The sequence below is a fragment of the Chenopodium quinoa genome, unplaced genomic scaffold, assembly GCF_001683475.1.
Source record: "Chenopodium quinoa cultivar QQ74 unplaced genomic scaffold, ASM168347v1, whole genome shotgun sequence".
Lineage (NCBI taxonomy): Eukaryota > Viridiplantae > Streptophyta > Magnoliopsida > Caryophyllales > Amaranthaceae > Chenopodium > Chenopodium quinoa.
The window spans coordinates 1,976,482-1,995,777 of record NW_018744167.1 but is presented as its reverse complement, the minus strand read 5'-3'; the positions used below and the strand labels follow the sequence as shown (position 1 = coordinate 1,995,777).

Here is a 19,296-nt window from a genome sequence, read left to right as displayed (position 1 = left end):
CAGGGCCAACTTAAGGCAATGTTTCGGATAATGGCTCTCTGGGATACAAGGCTCAGTTAAGGAAATATCCCAGAATTGTCCATGGACTAATGTCTTTGGAGAACAAGCCTTACTGAAGTTTGACCTCAGCTGAAAGACCAGTGTTCTTTAAAAAGACGAGTTTTGTCAGCAATCTGAAACCCAGTAACCCGAAGGCGAAGGTTTCAGACGAGGCTGAAAAAAAAAACCCTTAAAGAGTAGATAGAACAAAGAAAATTTTTAAAGGATACAAAGTTGTAAATATTTATATAAATGGCGGCTCCAAGGCCTTTCATTAGTTCAAAATGTACTTACAAAGATTGTTCTGCCCCGAAGGGTTTACACATGATACTTTTTCAGTACATCAGCGTTCCAGTGATTTCTCAACTCAGTTCCATCCAACTGCCGAAGTCGGTATGTCCCTGGCTGAAGCTCATCATAAACTTCATAAGGTCCCTCCCATGTAGCTGAGAGTTTCCCATGGATTCGGCCTTTCTGAACTGCAGCAGCATTCCGAAGGACAAGATCTCCAATTTTGAGAGGCCTTGCATGGACCCTTCGGTTATAAAATTTGCTGACTCTCTGCTTATAGGCGGCCATTTTATCTCGAGCTGAGTCTCTTACTTCGTCGAGGAAATCGAGAGATTCCCTCATCAGTCGCTCATTCTCAGCCGAGAAATGGTGCACTCGAAGGCTCTCAGAGCCAATTTCCACTGGAAGGACGGCTTCGGCACCATACACCAGTTCGAAAGGTGAGTGGCCCGTTGCTTCTTTTTCAGTTGTCCGAAGGGACCAAAGGGTTCCAGGGAGCTCCTCTAGCCATTTGGACTTTTGATCTTCCACCCTCTTCTTGAGGGCATTCAAGATCTGTTTATTTGCTGCTTCGGCTTGTCCGTTACTTTGCGGGTGGCATACTGATGAATATGCCAGTTTTATGCCGAACTGATCTGTATATCGCTTCAGCGGTAAGTTATCAAATTGTCTCCCATGATCGAAGACAAATACTCTCGGGATGCCAAAGCGAGTGATGATATTCTGCCAGATAAATTTTCTGACGGTTTGCTCTGTAATGTTCGAGGCTGCTTCGGCCTCGATCCATTTACTGAAGTAGTCAACACCAACTATCAGCCATTTTTTCTGGTACACAGCCTCTGGAAACGGTCCCAGTATATCAAGTCCCCATTGGGCAAATGGGAGTGGATTAAGGATCGGCTGAAGATCCCTCGCTGGCTGATGGATAACTGGAGCATATTTTTGACATTTTTCGCATTTCCGAACCAGCTCCTTAGCATCTGCGATCATGGTGGGCCAGTAATATCCGGCCCTCAATGCCTTGTGGGCTAAGGTTCTTCCCCCAATGTGGTTCCCACAGATGCCGAGGTGAATCTCCCGTAGGATATAATCTGCATCTGTTGGTCCCACGCATTTCAGCAATGGGGCTGAGAAGGACTTTTTCAGAAGTTCTCCCCTGAAGACAATGAACCTAGAGCTGGTTCTCTTCATTTTGGAGGCCAAAGCTTTATCCTCAGGAGTTTCTCCCCGAAGCTTGAAAGCTAAGATGGGTTCCATCCAACTAGGCTCTGGGTCAGCGCAGCACACTTCAGGTGCTTCGTCGACACTTCTCTCTCGACGCACTTCTACATATACAGACCTGTTCAGCTCGGTAAAAGATGAACTAGCAAGTTTGGAGAGTGCATCGGCTTGAGTATTCTGACCCCTTGGGATCAGCTGAACCTCAAAAGTTTTCAGCTCTGCAATGACTGATTTGATCTTGGCAAGATAAGCTATCATGGAGGGCTCTTTGGCCTCATAGCTGCCACTGATCTGATATGCAACTAGCTGAGAGTCTGTTTTTAAGCAGACATGATCGGCTTCCAAGGAGATGCATAATTGTAGGCCGGCGATTGCTGCCTCATATTCGGCTTCATTGTTCGAGGCCTTAAAAGAAAATTTTAGTGCATACTCAAAGGATTTGCCTTCGGGAGAAGTTATCACTACTCCTGCCCCCGAACCGTTTTCGGTGGAAGACCCATCCGTAAACACGGTCCAGACTTTCTTTTCACTGTCCAGCACTTCTTGGTATGAGCATTCGGCCAAGAAATCCGCCAGGGCTTGAGCCTTAATGGCAGCCCTAGGACGGTAGCTGATACTGAATTCGGTGAGCTCAAAAGCCCATTTGGCTAGCCTACCGGATTTTTCAACCTTGCCGAGAACTTTTTCCAACGGTTGATCAGTTAAGACCACTATCTGATGGCAATCAAAATAGGGCCTCAGCTTCCGAGCAGCTACTACTACCGCGAAAGCAACTTTCTCGAGTAGAGGATAGCGGGTCTCGGCATCTGTCAGTGTATGACTGACAAAATAGATCGGTTGTTGACTCTTACTCTCTTCCCTCAGCAATACTGCGCTGATGGTGGCCGGGCTAACGGCCACATATAGGTATAAAGTTTCTCCTTCAGCTGGGCTTGCCAGCGTTGGGAGTCGAGCCAGATGCTCCCGAAGCTGTTGAAAGGCGTCTTTTTGCTCTTCCTCCCAAACAAGCTCTTTTGTTTTCGGGAGTTTCAGGGCTTTGAAGAAGGGTAACCCCTTATCCGAAGCTCTGGAAATGAACCTCGAGAGGGCTGCCATTCTTCCGGTGAGCCGCTGAACATCCCGCTTCGTTTTCGGCTCAGGAAGGTCGAGCGCCGCTTTGACTTTAGAGGGATTGGCATCAATCCCCCTTTTGCTGACCATGAACCCCAGGAATTTCCCTGACTTCACGCCGAAGACACACTTCTTCGGATTCAGCTTCATTTGATGCTTTCTCAAGGTGGTGAAAGTTTCAGCCAGGTCCTTTACATGGTCCTCTAGTTTTTTGCTTTTGACGATTGAATCGTCAACATAGACTTCCATGTTTCGGCCCTTTTGATCGGCGAAAACCTGATCCACCAGCCTTTGATAGGTTGCCCCCGCATTTTTCAATCCGAAGGGCATCATTTTGTAATTGTACACCCCAGCGTTCGTGACGAATGCTGTCTTTGCTCGATCGTCGGGGTGCATGAAGATCTGATGATACCCCGAGAATGCGTCCATGAAGCTAAGCAAGGCATGGCCACTTGTCGAATCGACTAGCTGATCGATCCTCGGCAAGGGATAGAAATCCTTCGGACAAGCCTTATTTAGGTCCGTGAAGTCAACGCACATCCTCCAGGTACCATTGGGCTTCTGAACCATCACCACATTTGCCAGCCATTCTGGATATTGGCAAGGTTCAATGAATCCTGCCTCCAATAATTTTTTGACTTCGGCTGCAATGTCTCGGTTCTTATTGGCGGAGTAATTCCGCTTCTTTTGCTTAACTGGTCGACACGTCGGGTCAACATTAAGCTTATGGGAGATGAGGTCTGAACTTATCCCGGGCATATCAGCTGCCGAGAAAGCAAACACATCTCTGTTATCCCGAAGGAGCTGAATAAGTTCACAACGGGTGTTAGGATCAAGGTCCATCCCGATTGTTACATATTTCTCAGCATCTCCTTCGGCCAACTCAACTGTTTCAGTCTGTTGGTCCATGTCCATTGCCGATGGACTGGACTCTTCAGAATCTGGTCTGCTGCCAATGTCAGCAGGTGTCCCGGTCTTTGTGTTCTTCGGCTGGCTCTCTGAGTCTTGCGGCTCAGCTGAAGAGCCAGCCTTTTCTCTTTCGGGCCCTTTTTCTCTGGGCACGGATCCTTGGGCCGAAGCACTTAGGCCTTTCGGCTTTTTTGTGCTTGGCTCTCTTTCTTTTCCTTTCCCCTCCTCATCGTTGTCGTCGTCTGGGCGACTACTGGATGGTCTGAGGTAGTTGCACCTTCGGGCGTCCTTTTGGTTGCCCTGTATCCTTTCGGGGAAGCCGGCGTCTGAGACGTAAATCATCAGCTGATGATAAGTTGAGACGACCCCTTGGATCTCGTGAATTATGGGTCTCCCCAGAATCACGTTGTACACTGAAGGAGCGTCGATGACCAAAAATTCAATCATGACGTTCCGGGCTGCCTCATCGCAACCGATGGTGATAGGAAGTGTCACCTTCCCATCTGGATAAGTTGAAGCCCCATTGAATCCGGATACCGGATAGGGTACCGGCGTAAGGTGCTTGGGCTTCAGCTTAATTTGATTATAGGCCTTTCGGAACAGAATGTTTGCTCCACTGCCACCGTCAACAAGGACCTTACTGACGTCGTGGTTGGCCACCGTGGCGATGATCACCAACGGATCCTCATGAGGGAACGTGATCCCCCGGCAGTCGGCGGCTGTGAACGTCATGTTCGGCACCGGCGACTGGGGAGATTGAATGTCAGCGTTGTTCACCTGGTGAGTCAAAGCTCTAAGGTGGCGCTTGTGCTCCCTCCGCGAGTATATTCCTCCCGAGATAACATTGATCGGAGGGAATTTCCCCTCCGGCTTTTTACTGTTTTTCCGGGGGAAATCAAGGTCCTGCCGAGGGTCCTTTGCTGACTTCTCGGATTCTTTTTTCTCGCGGTGATCCGCGATGTACTTTTTCAAGTATCCCTTCCGGACCATGTCCTCTATCTGGTCCTTCAGTTGGATACACTCCTCAGTGTTGTGGCCCGAAGACTCGTGGAACTCACACCATTGATTTTTATTTTTTCGCTGATACCACTCTGGGAGTGGTCGCGGCTTTCGGTAACTCTGCTCTTCCTTCGTTACACTGTAAATTTTGGCGCGTGGAAGAGAGAGCGGAGTGTAGGACTCGTATCTGCCTGTGTATGAGGCTAACCTGTCCTTCTTTAGGTCGTTGGCCAAAGATGGCTCCGGAGCCTTTGATTTTCCCTTTGCCTTATGGCCTTGGCCTTCAGACAAGGGTAGTTGCCTCTGTTTCCCTCCTCCCCCGGATTGAGGTTGGGTTTTTGCTTTATTCCATTCTTCGGCTCGGATGAACTTATCCGAAGCACTAAGAGCTTCCTCCAAGGTCTGCGGGGTATGCATGACCATGAAGTCTAGGAACTTTCCTGGCTGAAGGCCATTCTGCATTGCAAAAACAGCTAACCCCTGGTCCAGCTGGGAGACGCTTGATGACTCGTTACTGAAACGGGTCAGGTAGTCTCGGAGGCTTTCGGTTTCCCCCTGTTGTAGACTCATGAGCTCTGCGGTAGTCTTCTCTCGGCGGTTTGCCGTGGAAAACTTGCTCCTGAACTTGGAGGACAGATCATCCCAACCTGCTATGGAGCCTTGCCTTACTCCCTTGGAGATCCACGCTTGCGCGACCCCCTTGAGAGTGGTTGGGAAATATTTGCACCAAGTCGCTTCGGACCTGGGGCAAAGATGCATATGAGTCTCATACGAGGCCACGTGATCCTTCGGATCCGAGGTCCCGTCATATGTGATGTGCGACGGTATTTTAACCGTGGGCACGCGCTCTTCCAGTATCCATTGCTCGAATGGTGAACTGGCGGGAAGCATAACGGCCTTGCCCTTGTTCCTGGCCGAAGGGACCGCGCTCCGCCCTCTTAGAGAGGTAGAAGTGGTTTTCGTCCCTGGCTGGGAAGTCTGGGCCTCGGCTGCAGGGAACGAGAGGCGACTACGCACGCTCGGTTCCTGGCCGCCGAGTCGGTCAAGGACGCTTCTGCGAACAGTCTCAGGTTCCCGGCGAGTAGATTCTGGCCGAGAAGCTGAGCTGCTGCTCTTATGCGCTTCTGGTCTTGAGGATGAGGATCCTTTAAGTAATCGAGGGTTCTTTTTCCTCTGTTTTTCATTTTTCCAAGAATCCTCCTCCCACTCTTCCAGTTCCCGAAAGGAAGGAAGCTTCCCACCGTCATGGTCTAACTTCCTCCGCTGATGCCGGGTATGCGGAGGAGTTCGATCACGAGGCGGTGGCATATTCTGTGCCCTCATTGCCTCCATGAGTACTGCCAGCGCTCTTGCCACCTCTTCCGAACTGGGCCCCGTCAAAGGGGTCCTCGGCCGAGTGTGGGAATGAGGCCGTGCAGCCGATGGTTGGCTTTGGGACACTGAATACGTCCTATGATCAGACTGACCCCTGCTAGACCGAGAGTGGTCCGGCCTATATTGAGAGTCATGCATTACGGGAGATAGGGAATCCTCCTTGTATGACCCTCCCCCCGAGCCGGCACCCTTGGGAGAGTTCCGGTCCGGCGAGGGCGATGGTGTAGGGGTTTTAGGCTTTTCGCCCGCTCCTTGACGGAGGCTTTTGCTCTTGCGGTTCTTAGCCATGGCTGCTAAGATAATTGCAAGATGATCTTAGTTAGGAATTTGGCTTAAAGATTTTTGAAAGTCTTCCCCACAGACGGCGCCAAATTGTTTCGGGTGAAAACAATGGGACCTTGCCGAAGGTCCGCTGAAACGGAGAAGACTGGATTCGGTCCAAGTTATGTTGGGCCGAAGGTTTCCTGCACAGTAAACACACGTAAACTAGCCTCGGGGGTGTTGCCGAGGAAGGCCCCTCCGATGCTAAAGTCAGTACAATGTGTAAGAAGTAGACACTATGCAAGAGAGTTTTTAGCTTGAGGCTTTTGTGGGATATCTCAGAATGTATGAATGAACATATGAATTGTTATGTGTCTCTCTTAATGAATCAGAATATAAATGTCTTTTATACCTCATCATACATGGAGAGGTTGGGCCTTAGCCCAATTGGCTTGCTTTGTGGGCTGACCTTTGACTTTAACACAATTGGAGAGTTGAACCTTGACCTTGGGCTTTTAATTGGATCATTTAGTGCTTAGGCCCAATTGGACTAAATTGGACCCAAACACATGTAGTTAGCCTAATATCTAGGAGGTTTTGGCCTAACTGTACAAATCTTCAACTCAACATCATCAATAGGAAGTTTATCAGTAGGGAAAGGACAAGGTACTACTTTACCAGGCTGCTTATCAGGCAACAAATCACAAGCTTGAGGATTAACCCCACTAGTAACCCCTTCAATGTTTGTGCAATTCCACTGAACTTTATAATGTTTCTCAGCCAAAAAAATAGTCACATTAGAGAGACAGATCCCAGTGAACTTATCATTCTCGATTCCTGCAAGATTTCCTGACATCTGAACATCCACAGCTGTCACATCCTGGTAATTGATCCCACTGATTATTGGCAGCGCCTTGGGATCGAAACCTGGATCAGGGTGGGATCCGTAATCGCCAGTCATCCAAAACACATACTTCATTGTACTCAGGGTCATGCCCTTGACAAATATGTCCTTAACAAAGGCACCCCTTCCTGGGGCTGTCTTAATTCTGACCCCTGATTCTGTGTTGATTGCTGTGATTTGTTCTGCCCTTACATCTTGGATTCCACCTGACATTTCACTACCTAAGGCAATTGTTGCACTATCAGGGGAAATGCAGGTTATTCTACGAATGTTTACGTGTTGTGTTGGCATTCCGAATTTAATCCCATATTGATCCCAACCACTTTTGATCGCAATACAGTCATCTCCTGAGACTATATAGCTATCCTCAATCCTGACATTCGTGCAAGAATCTGCATGATTATAAGAATATAGGTTGAAGAGTTTAGTTTTGGCGATATAAGTTTGTACACATCCACAATGTTACTGAAATTTTCGAAATCACCTGGATTGATCCCATCTGTATTAGGAGAATCCACAGGAGCTAAGATGGTCAAGCCTTGGACTATAACATTGCTGCAATAAAACTTAAAAGATTAATTTCATAGGAAGAAAACTAAAAATTCAGGTCAAAATAAATTATCAAAAGACTAATCAACCTGCTGTAAATAGGATGGACATTCCATGAAGGAGAGTTCAGTAAAGTGAGATTAAAGATTTGAACTTGATCAGAGAACATAATCTCGATTAAGGACGCATTAAATTAAGCTCTTGCTTCTTAAACTTGTCCCACCAATAAGCCCCTTGGCCATCAATTGTTGCATTGCCTCCTATTGATTTAAACAAAAAAACAGATGCATAAGATTTTGATAATGACAGTCTGTTTAGTAAGACAGATTATTAGCTAGAGAAGTTGGTTATAGGATGATTAAGGTTTTAAGAATATTACCAGTAATTACAACATCAGTAAGGTTGGTTCCAAAGATGAGACTAGCATATCTCCCGGCCGGAGCATCCCTGCCTTTTCCATAGGAAGGCAAAGGAGGAAGAACAGGCCATTCTGATTCATCCTGTTTGACATATAAGAATGACCAAGAAACTAATGATTAGGAAATGAGATCCTATGGTTTATAAGTTCAATATTAGGTGTAATATGGATATACTAAAAGTTTTAATCCCAAGATTTACAAAGTAGCCGATTATTTGGGACACCCTAAAACAAAATTGATGCCAATTGTTGGACCGAGGGATTAATAAAACCCTGTTCCTCCCATTTATCGATGTATAAATTTGATAAGTTCGAGTGGATTTACATACGTATATACACAATAGAGGATCTCATGCCTCCCATTGTCCATCCAAGTGTTATATTTAACAAGTGAGAGTATGAGATGCCGTGTTTTTAACCACTCTAAAAGCACAGTTCTCTATACTTTAAGTGCACGATATAATTTGACTGAACTTTAAATAGGGACATTATCAATGACAACATTTCAACTAATTATGTTTAGAAATGAGTTTTATTACCTGTGAAGCAATAAGAACGGCATCTTTGTCAAGGTAAAGAGTAAAGCTACTAGTGAGATTGAAGCTGCCAGTCAGCCACTTCCCTGGTGGAACAATAAGTTCTGCCCCGCCATCAGATGCATACTTGCTTAGGCTAGCAATGGCTGATCGAAACGCCTTGGTGTTCGACGTCTTTCCATCTCCTACGCCTCCAAAATCCGTCAAAAATGCACCATGCTTTCGACACCCTTTCGGAACTCCATCTTCCAACACTCTAAGCGTTCGACATTCCACTAAGTTGATGCTTAGTAGTACGATAACTGATAAAAAGGCCAAAACCACTTCATAAGCCTGTTCCAATTTTAAAATGTTAGAATCAAGACAATTGGTAAAATCATCCAACAATAATAGTCAATATTCTCATCATATCCAAAAGATTACATATAAGTGATTTATTTTTAAAAAATTCACAGAGTAAAAATTACAAAGTACGAAGTATATTTTTAATCAATAAAAAGTTATGAAAAACACACAATTAGTCTATTTAGAACCGAATCCTGGACGGGATCCTCTCTAGTAAGGATCCTGTCACTGAAAGGATTTTTTCTCTCAATTCAATAACCAGGAAAAATCATCTCCCCTTCGAAATTATTTACGGAGTATTAGAAAAGATTTTACTCCGTAACTATCAATTTAGCTACTTGAGTATGTGTTTTACATGATGATACCAACTTCGAACCCCTATAAATTGATGCATCAAATGAAGAATGACACACAAAGGTTGAGACTTTACATGGTATGTTTTGTTCTTGAACAGTAGAGAAGAAGACATTATTGGAGTAGTACTTTTGTTTGTGAAATAAATATTAAATAAAAACAGTCATATCAAGAATTTTATGGGCAGAAGAAAATAAATAAATATCAGTATTAAAGGAAACTGAAAGATTTTATTTAATTTATAAAAACAGAAAGAAATAATCAAGGAGTACAATTACATTAAATTGGTAATAATAGATTGTTATTAATGAAATGTATCTAATCTGATAAGAAATTAAGATAGTCTGAGTAGAAGATTTCGTAACGCAGAGAAGAATGAGATCAGCAAAAGGCCAAAGGGGGCAGGCGGAATGATGTTCGCTTGGTATATCGCCCTTCAATTTATGCTACGATACATACCATATGATAAAAATGCTACGGTACATAGTTAGATACCATATGATAATATGGTTGGAATTAAATTTATTGGATTTTTTTTGTTATATAAATTTTCCAAATTGAGTAAAATCTTAATTGATCTTTATGATTTCCTACTTCATTTGTCTAATATAAGACCAGTAGGGCAGTAGAATTCAATGGCAATGTTCATTATTGTTGAAGCAGATATTGGTGAACGATATCTTCCTACCAAGTACAATTGTCTAGGGAATTCTCTATCCTTTCAGCTAGATTGGTTAGATTAGTATTCCCTCCGTTTCTTTTTAAATAAATAGTTTGATTGTGTACGGTGTATATTTGTATATTTTAGCATTACGTATGCAGTATGAAGATTTGGGCAAGGTAATAGAGTTTTGCATTGGTCAAGTCTTGCATAAGCCCAAGTTGAGAACCAAGTTGGACATAGTTTAAAAATAGGTGAGCCGTGTGGGTTAGGGTGAGTTTATCGCCAGATTGAGAGTTATACTCCAAACTCTGACACATTAAATTTCCATTAGCTTTTAATTATTTTTTTATTATTTAGACTCATATAAGATTTTTTTTACTTTAACACTTTATCCCCAAGACTCCATTTCAGAGATTCACTAAGAATATCTTCAAACATTATTTTGGGTTGATATTAAAAAAAATAAAAAAATAAAAAAAAAAAAAAAAATCAACCGATAAAAGCTGGACACTTGGCAGGGGTGAGTCTTGAGTTGGGTTTTGGACGAAATTCAAAACTCAACTTGAAACTTTATGTAGTCTTACTTTCTTACACTAGTTTATTGCACAAGACCCATAATAAACTCAAGTCAAGACTCGTGTCAAGACTTGCAATAAACATGCCTTAAAGGTTTTTTGTCCTACGTATTGTCCTACGTAGTAGATGGTCAATCCCATTTGAACCAGTATCGTTTTCTAAGACAATAATAGGACTAGAATGGATCACCAATTCACCATGGTTAGGCCAAAAATTAGTTCATGCTCAATATTTCCAAGCCAAATCGACTCGACTCCTGACTCAAATCACAATGACGCTCAGTCTTCTAGTCCATCCTATGATCACTTAGCATGAATCTCCGCTCTATAGATGAAGTTAGTACTACCCTTGTCAAGACTTATGGTAGACCTAAACATATTTAAAAACAGTCATATAAACGCAAAGTCTTCATTATGATCAAGAGTTGTAATTTAACTAATTATACATAAATAGGCATTACATGTAAAGTTCACATACTAGTGTTACATAATACCAAATAACCAAACACAGAGCAAACCTTACATAACTTAAACCGCGAGAGGTGCTACACAATTTTTGAGCTCCACCTCTTCAATTGGCAACCTATCCTCAGGGAAAGGGCACTCCACAACCTTCTTATCCTCCCTTAACAACCCGCAAGGCCGAGGCATAACCCGATTCGTAACCCCTTCAACATTAGTACAATTCCACAACATTTCCATAGGTTTTGAGGCCAAACCAATTGTAACATTTGACATACATATCCCCTTAAAAACATCCCCCTTAATCCCTTCCATATATCCTGGCATGCTCACATTCTCTGCTACCATATCCATATAGTTAATATTCTTGATGGTAGGTAGCGCCCGCGGGTTGAAATAAGGGTCAGGGTGCGCCCCATAATACCCTGTCATCCAAAAAACATATTTCATGGTCTTCATTGTCATTTTCCTTACAAAGATGTCCTTGACAAAGGCTCCCCGGCCCGGGGAGCTCTTGATTCGGATCCCTGACTCGGTGTCTATGGCAGTGATGTGCTCAGCTCGTACATTGCGGATCCCACCCGACATCTCACTCCCGAGTGCAATGGTGGCGCTCGTTGGAGAAATGCACGTGAGGTAGCGGATGATAACGTGTTGCGTTGGCATGTTGAACCGGTTTCCATACTCATCCCACCCACTTTTGATTGCAATGCAATCATCTCCTGAGACTATGTAGTTGTTCTCTATTCTTACATTAGAACAAGAATCTGTACAACAATACAAAGCTCATTAGTTAAACAACAACTTTTGATAAGAACCTTGGGATTATTTTCAAAGTGTAGCATATACAATGATTTAAGCTTCTTCCAAAAGTACGTAAAAGTCTGTGCATGTCAACTAGTTTAATTGGTTAAACTTGAGACTTCTGGTCAATTTTTTGTCAACATCATCTATCATTTGTGGTTCTCTCTACACCAAAAAAATTTGCGAAAGATTTACAAATTGAAAAAATAAATCAATGAATTAGAAAATTACCTGGATCAATACCATCAGTGTTAGGAGAATGAGTTGGTGCAAGGATGGTCAATCCACTAATAATCACATCTCTGCAATGTTTAAAAAGTAAAGTATTTAATCACCTACTCATCATTATCCACTAATTATGAAATCATCCAATTTTTTGTACTTTCACTTTTATCTTGAAAGGTGCAACTTTGTAAAGTACTTAGTTCACAAGCAAATTAAATTAGGGAAGAATCAAGAATGTACCTGCAATAAACAGGGTGAACGTTCCAAAACGGAGCGTTGAGCAAGGTGATATCAGAGATTTGGACTCCATTAGAGTACATGAGTTCTATCATGTGAGGCCTTGTCTCCGTTAGCTTGTTGCTCCTAAATTTCGTCCACCATGCTTCACCTTGCCCGTCAATTGTTCCATTCGCGCCTGTAACCAATCAATATATGTAGATTGAAGAAATTAGAAGGCTTGTGCAAATGTATATCTTTTCCTAGGGACCTAAAGAGGGTGGGAGCCATGAAGTCCTTAGGGTGAGAATTAAAATCCGATTTTAGGCATGGAAGATGAAAGAAGCTACCTAATCTCTCCTTCCACATTTTCTCGATTGAAAGGTTTTTAAGTAGAGGATAAAAACGATTAGAAAACCATGTCTTAAACCATAAGGGCTTAATTCACCTCACCTAAAACTCAATGAGCTTATTACATGAAATATAATAAAGTTATATGAATGAAAAATAGAGATAATGTGGTGAGAACAATCATGAAATGTGACATCCAATTTTGTTAGCTGGAGGCAAGAATGATAGCTCAATCCATTTTAAATAAACTTGCTAATGTATTACTAAGAAAGCAATTGTTACAAAGTCCATACATTAGAGCATATTTAACTTGATACACAAAATAAAATAAAAAAATCCTCCCGTTGTTTAGGAAGGACGAGGTTGAATATTTTAGTCTCTAAACCTCACTTATTCTGTCAATGTAGACTATAGCAATCAAGATGTAAAATGACTACTGAAAAAGTCCTTATACTGGCAAATCATCTTTCCAATTGTTGTACATTCTAAAGATCAATTTTGAGTTGTGAAACCAATTATGATCAGGATTGTCTACTATAGTTAGATCATCGGAGATGTATAGATAATTTGGCTACCAACAGAAATTTCAAATGGAAAGAATGATCAAGACTTGTGAAAAAATGTCAATTGATGGTACAGGGGACTAGAGTACAAAGGATGTATTGGCTAATTTTGCCTTTGGATGTTAATGAAAGATGAGAGCACGCGATGGTCCCATAAATGAGAGCATGCGATGGTCCCAAAGATGAGAGCACGCGTTGTAATGCTATGAGATTTAATAATATATTTAATCTAAGACAGTCTCACCTAAGACTACTCATGTAAGTTTGTAAGAGAATATGATCGAGTTTCAAATTTAAATTTGGGCTGCAAAGTTACCTGTAATAACTACATCGGTAAGGTTGGTTCCTGAGATAAGACCTTGATAACGACCAGCAGGGGCGTCTCTTCCTTTACCATAAGATGGCAATGGTGGAAGTATCGGCCAGTCCTTCTCATCCTGCCATAATCAGATAGATACACCTTAATCATCAGATTTACTTTTCTTATTTATGTCATATTTGCCTTTTCAATTCCTCATATTCTACAAATTATTGAACCTACAATGCAAGTGAATTGACAAACGATATTTTACGATGTAAAGAATACTAGGTAGTACAACATACAAGAGACAAGGGGGTAAGACAAACGAATCTTGAGACAAGTTTGTGACATGGTCCCATCTACAAACAAGCTCAGGACACTTAAGGCAATAGGCATTGAGCCATCGAGCCACGATTAGTCCAACATAGTGCATTTTCAAAAAAATATTCGTAGCAGGGTTGTGCTGGGCTAAACATTACTCTTCAACTGTCCAGGATAAGAGCTACAACAAACTTTTTAAGCAAGGCATTCGTAGTAAATCGTTATAAATTTCAACTTCTTTCCAAGTAATTATATAAATGTGTTTTTCCAGTTATTCATCGAATAAAGGATGTCTAATTATCACAAAAATATGGTACAACTTCAAGGGTAAAACAAATTTAGAGACAAAAACATAAATTATGTAGGCCCTTGGGACCGACTTACCCATGAGCCATGAGACTCATGACCAACATGCTCATTATTTTTGGAGATAAATGAGCAGCAAGAGTAAATAACAATAATGAAACCTTTCTTTGCAAGATCTAGGCTTGGAGACATGCTTCATCATAACTCTATCAACATAATCCGGATTATGATTAATTGATGTTGACCGTTTTTAAAATTCTCATACAAGTATACAAAGTACTAAGGTACCTACAAGAGGTTGGAACAATACGACAATTATCAATTGATGAATTAAATACGATCTAGTTAGTGATTATTTTGGAACACGATAACTAAACCTGCCAAAAATTTATCGAAAATAACAAATCTTATCGACATTGCACTGGTTTAGAACAGGAAATCAGGCAGCCAGATTCATCCTTAAGCCTTGTGTTTGAAATGCTTAACGTTTTCTGTAATTTGTCCCTTTTGCCCATCATCAGTAAAGGGGTCATCCATACTGCTGATCTAAGATGCAAAACTTCCCCAACTCCCAAAGTTGTGGTATCTTTCCTTTATTTTTTGCTTGTTTTACACTTGAAGTCAAAAAGAGTGTTGTTTTCTTTCCTTTTTGTCTAGGATTCCTTGGTACCATATCCAATATTTACCGTTATACCGGCAGCTTAGTATTTTTCAATTATCCAGAAGTTTTATCTTATGTTTATCAAATACTTATGTATGATCTAGATATAAAATATTAGCGTGATCCCTGTTGTTCCTAATATAAAGCGCACTTTGGAGCATAGTAAAGACCCGTACATTACATTAATGCGTGTAAACAACATATTATGTGTTGCACACTCACATGTACTAATATTTGTACAACACGATTAATGTGTGCGACACTACACGTAGACGTGGATGTAACACGACTGTTCAAATCCTCTTGGACAAAAAAAGAAAAGAAAAGGAGGCAGGGGATACCTTTCTTTCTTTAACCTTTCTTTATTAGAATTTGTATCCCTTAGTTAATGGAGCAAATTAAGGCAATTCTTTTTCTTTTTTTCACTTTTTAGGTTGATTAAGAAAGGAATTAAGAGTAGATGCAATGGTCAATGGACCCCTTTTTTCAACGAATGAACACTCCTAAGTCCTAGTACTGTTGGGACAAGCAACAGTATATCTAGTCTGTAACTTCCACCTAAGTTTTAATTTGGGTCAAAAGACCTCAACTAACTGCTTGAATTTACAATAATTATCTTTTAGGAATCTATCTTTATCACACTATTACTTAGTAGCCGTTGTAGGTAATCTAGGTATATGACGAGTTTGTTTATAACCATTAATTTACACTCCTTTCGCTCCTAAAATGTTTCCCATTTTGAATCCCTCAATTAAAGAGTCAATTTTGACCATCTTAATGCGACGAAAGGTGAGGGTAACAAACTTCATTTCCTATATTCACCCATTCCCTTCCCAACCTTAAATTACAAATATTACCCTCCTCAATCAATCCATAATTTGATACAAGGGAATCAATTCCTTAGCAGCCCTATTTAACTTCAAAACTCTAACAAATGATCAAATGGGACAATCTTAATGGGACGAAAGGAGTACCACCGTACCAGATACCAATAAGCATTACTCTTCACATTTCTTATTTGTTTCTATTTGGTTTCTTACATTCACAAAAACTCCATCAGTTCCATACCCTTGTGTCGAGCACTAACAAATGATGTAAGAATGAACTGAAACGAAACGTAACGCAATAACACACACAATTTGACACGTAGATAGTGATCATCATAGACAACTAAAAAAAGAAAAAGAAAAGAGAAACAAACCTGAGAAGCAAGTACAACAGCATCTTTGTGAAGGTAAAGAGTAAAATGGCTGATAAGAGAGAAACTGCCAGTTAACCATCTTCCAGGAGGGATGATCAATTGGGCTCCACCATCAGGGGCAAATTTGGAAAGATGTTTAATTGCTGATTTAAATGATTTGGTATTCAGAGTCTTTCCATCTCCTTTGGCACCAAATTCAGTTATAAATGCACTGTGTTTTCTGCAGTTTACTGCTCTGTATGATATTGTTGGATGTCTTTTTACCAATTTGCCCTCACTTCCTCTTATTGCGCTCATCAAAAGCACCCAAATTGCTACATTGTATAGCACCCCTGCTTTTACCTGTTTTATCCCAAAAATTACAACAACATAAAATTAGGATGTTTTATAAAAAAAAAAAAAAATTTAAAAAAATTAAATAATTAAAGAAGAGAGGAAGAGAACTTACAAGAGAGTATTTGGGTGACATAATTTTGAAGCCTTTGAATAAAAATTGCAGCTTCATTTATTTTAAAAAACAAAAAATAGTTGGATTGTGGTGTTTTTTTTTGTTTTGTTTGGAGTGGAGTTGAGTTGAATGAAGAAAGAAAGATGAAGAGAAGGGTGAATTTATGGAGTAATTTTAGATAGAGGCAGTGGAGGGCCCAAGTGATTAAAGTCTAGAAGCAGGTGTAAACTGTTTTTGATAGATTGAGAGCGAATGTGGTACCAATTTTTTTTCAAATATATTGCTCTTTTATATTAACGAGATTAAAAAATTAAACCTACCTACTTTGTATATTGAATTTACATGGAGAGATGTGAAAATAAATAATTAAATCAAAAGAAGCGTTTGAAAAAAAAAAAAAATCACAAGAAAATGAGGAATACAATTAACAATGTCAGATATGTCATTACATGCACCTAACATTGTAGTTGGTGCTATAGATTACACCCACCTGTTGACCTGTTGTAGATTTGTGTCACTCTTTGCATCAAATCTATAACAGTGCCATATAGGCCATTCAAAACTAAGTGACAACTATATTTGAAATTACATACAAACAAAATATATTAGTACATGTAATATGTAAAGGATTTCAACAAATTCAAAAGTGTGTTGAGAGTTAGATGCCTCAGGAAAGAGGGTATGAAAGTTGAACCCCTCACCGCAAGATCAAGCACTAATCACTGTTCTACCATTGCATCTTTCAATTATTATCTACTAGACTACAATCATGAATGTTGATTGAAAACACAAACAATTGTAATTTCAGTTGACTTCAAAATTTGGCAAAGTTGGTCTATTGTTCAAGACTTCAAGCCAAGCTCCATGAACGGGTGTCCAAACAAGCTCTAAAAATAAAAAGACTATAAAAACATCACATAAAGATGTGGGCTTTTTGTTGGGTATTGTGTGTGAGAAATGAAAAGGACCTTTAACCCAAATAAAATTCACAATAATATGGGCCGCATATTTATATATTTATGGTTCACATCGTAGTCCAAAATAAGGAAAATAATATTCAAGGCCCACTTAAGATTCTTTTACATGTGACTTAAGAGTTAAGACATGAAATGAATCCATCATGAAATGCAAGTATTATTCATCCATTCATGAATCATGATAGTCATAACTAGAGTACATAATTCGTAAATATGAAACTATGAAAGATGATATATATTAAGATATCAACTCATTAGACATCTATAAATAATGAGTTTATTATAAGTTTTGTATCATGATATCAATGTAAATGGTCTACTAGTAACAGTGGCGGTTTCAGTATGAGTCCAGTGGGTTCAGCTGAACACGTACTGGATCCGAAAAATCGCAAAGGCTTTTTGTAAAGGAAAAAAATAAACAAACATGGGTTAAATATAAAACAGTGTACTAGACGTTATTGTATGCAGAGCAGTCTATGGTTGAGGTCTTAAACCTTTAAGACAAAAGACCAAGGTTCGAAACTGTGCAAATGCAGCAGCCCTCTTTTTTATTCTTTGTTCTTATTGTATTAACTTTATCCCCCAAATCCCCAATTCTACATACTAGTATATAGTCATTAAATAGCTTATTTCTCTCTCCTCACTCTCATCCAAGAAGGTTTGATTTGAAATTTTTGAAGTTTTAAAATTGTTATTTAAGCTTGTAAAATTGTTGATTGAAGACTTATGGTTGTTAATCGAATTGTTGAGTGAAGTTGTCATATACCAATATTGTTGATCGAAGTTGTGAAATTGTTGATTGAATTTGTTAATTTATTTATTAAACTAGTAAATTTGTTGATTGAAGTTGTAAAATTGTTAATATAAAATTATTTAATGGGTAGTGTGTAAATGACGTGAAATAGTAAAGGTCAATATTGATATATTTTGGCCTTTAATTTTTATAGTTTTGAGATGAAAGGTTTAAAGTATATTTTGGAAAAATCGTGAGTTAAAATCATGAAATTGTCCGCTTGTTCCTTCCCAAATTAAATTCAAAACTGATGACTCTATCTCAAAATGAACATCTAACACTTGAAATTGACATGTATTGTGCACACCCAAATTATTAGTTTAAAATTTTATTTTGAATTATGATGATACTTGATTTTACTATATATGATTGGAGATTTCGAACCCATAAGAACAAAATCCTGAAACCGCCACTGACTAGTAATGTCTGTCCACTCTTACTTTAAAAGTGTTACAAAAATTTCAAAGAAATGCAAACATTGCAATAAAAAAATTTTCTTCATCCGTTCATCCCTTCTCTAATAGTTGCTCCATTGTATGAAGGGACTGCACTTGAGTCATGTGGCAAGCTTTTTTTTTTTTAAAAAAAAATGAAAAGTCTTACTGAATTAAAATTCCTTAAAGATTAATCCGACTTAGGTTAACTGACTAGATACTTTAAAAATGGGGGGTCAGCCATGTGGTAGGAGGCAGCATAAATTGGTCATGTAGACGATGTAGTCATGCATGTTAATGCAAAAGATACACATGGCATATATTGTTACTCCTGTTAATAATACTATACCTTGGAATCTTGAATATTGTGATTAATTCACCAATCCCCAGGTAAAAGCACCACGGAGTAGCATATAATTTCTTTTCATGACGAAAAATATACGGAGCATTAATTTCATAAGATGGTCTTATACTAACATGCATGCCTTCGTAGTTCGAGATTTGGATGCGAGTATGCAACCAATTACTCACTCACGCATGCAATCATAATATGTCACTTGTGAATGATGGACACATTAATTACTCGAATGTATGAAACTTAGGCCTAGTTACTTATTTACGAACTTGGGTTGCTTTGTACTTATATTATATATATTGACGTCCAGGATCTAGGAAAATATTAAG

The 19,296-nt window shown here is 40.0% G+C and overlaps 1 protein-coding gene and 1 pseudogene across 1 annotated transcript; both read right to left on the bottom strand.

The window, feature by feature from the left end:
* Positions 1-6,780: 6,780 nt before the first annotated feature.
* On the bottom strand, positions 6,781-9,001 carry LOC110693968 (annotated as a pseudogene).
* A 1,925-nt stretch (positions 9,002-10,926) lies between these two features.
* Positions 10,927-16,665, bottom strand: LOC110693870 (probable polygalacturonase). The gene is made up of 6 exons (XM_021871040.1): positions 16,409-16,665; positions 15,961-16,302; positions 13,487-13,607; positions 12,281-12,455; positions 12,047-12,117; positions 10,927-11,778 (listed from the first exon to the last, which is right to left on the bottom strand). The coding sequence occupies exons 1-6, from the start codon at positions 16,463-16,465 to the stop codon at positions 11,078-11,080; spliced, it is 1,467 nt and encodes a 488-aa protein (XP_021726732.1). The 5' UTR covers positions 16,466-16,665; the 3' UTR covers positions 10,927-11,077.
* Positions 16,666-19,296: the final 2,631 nt, after the last annotated feature.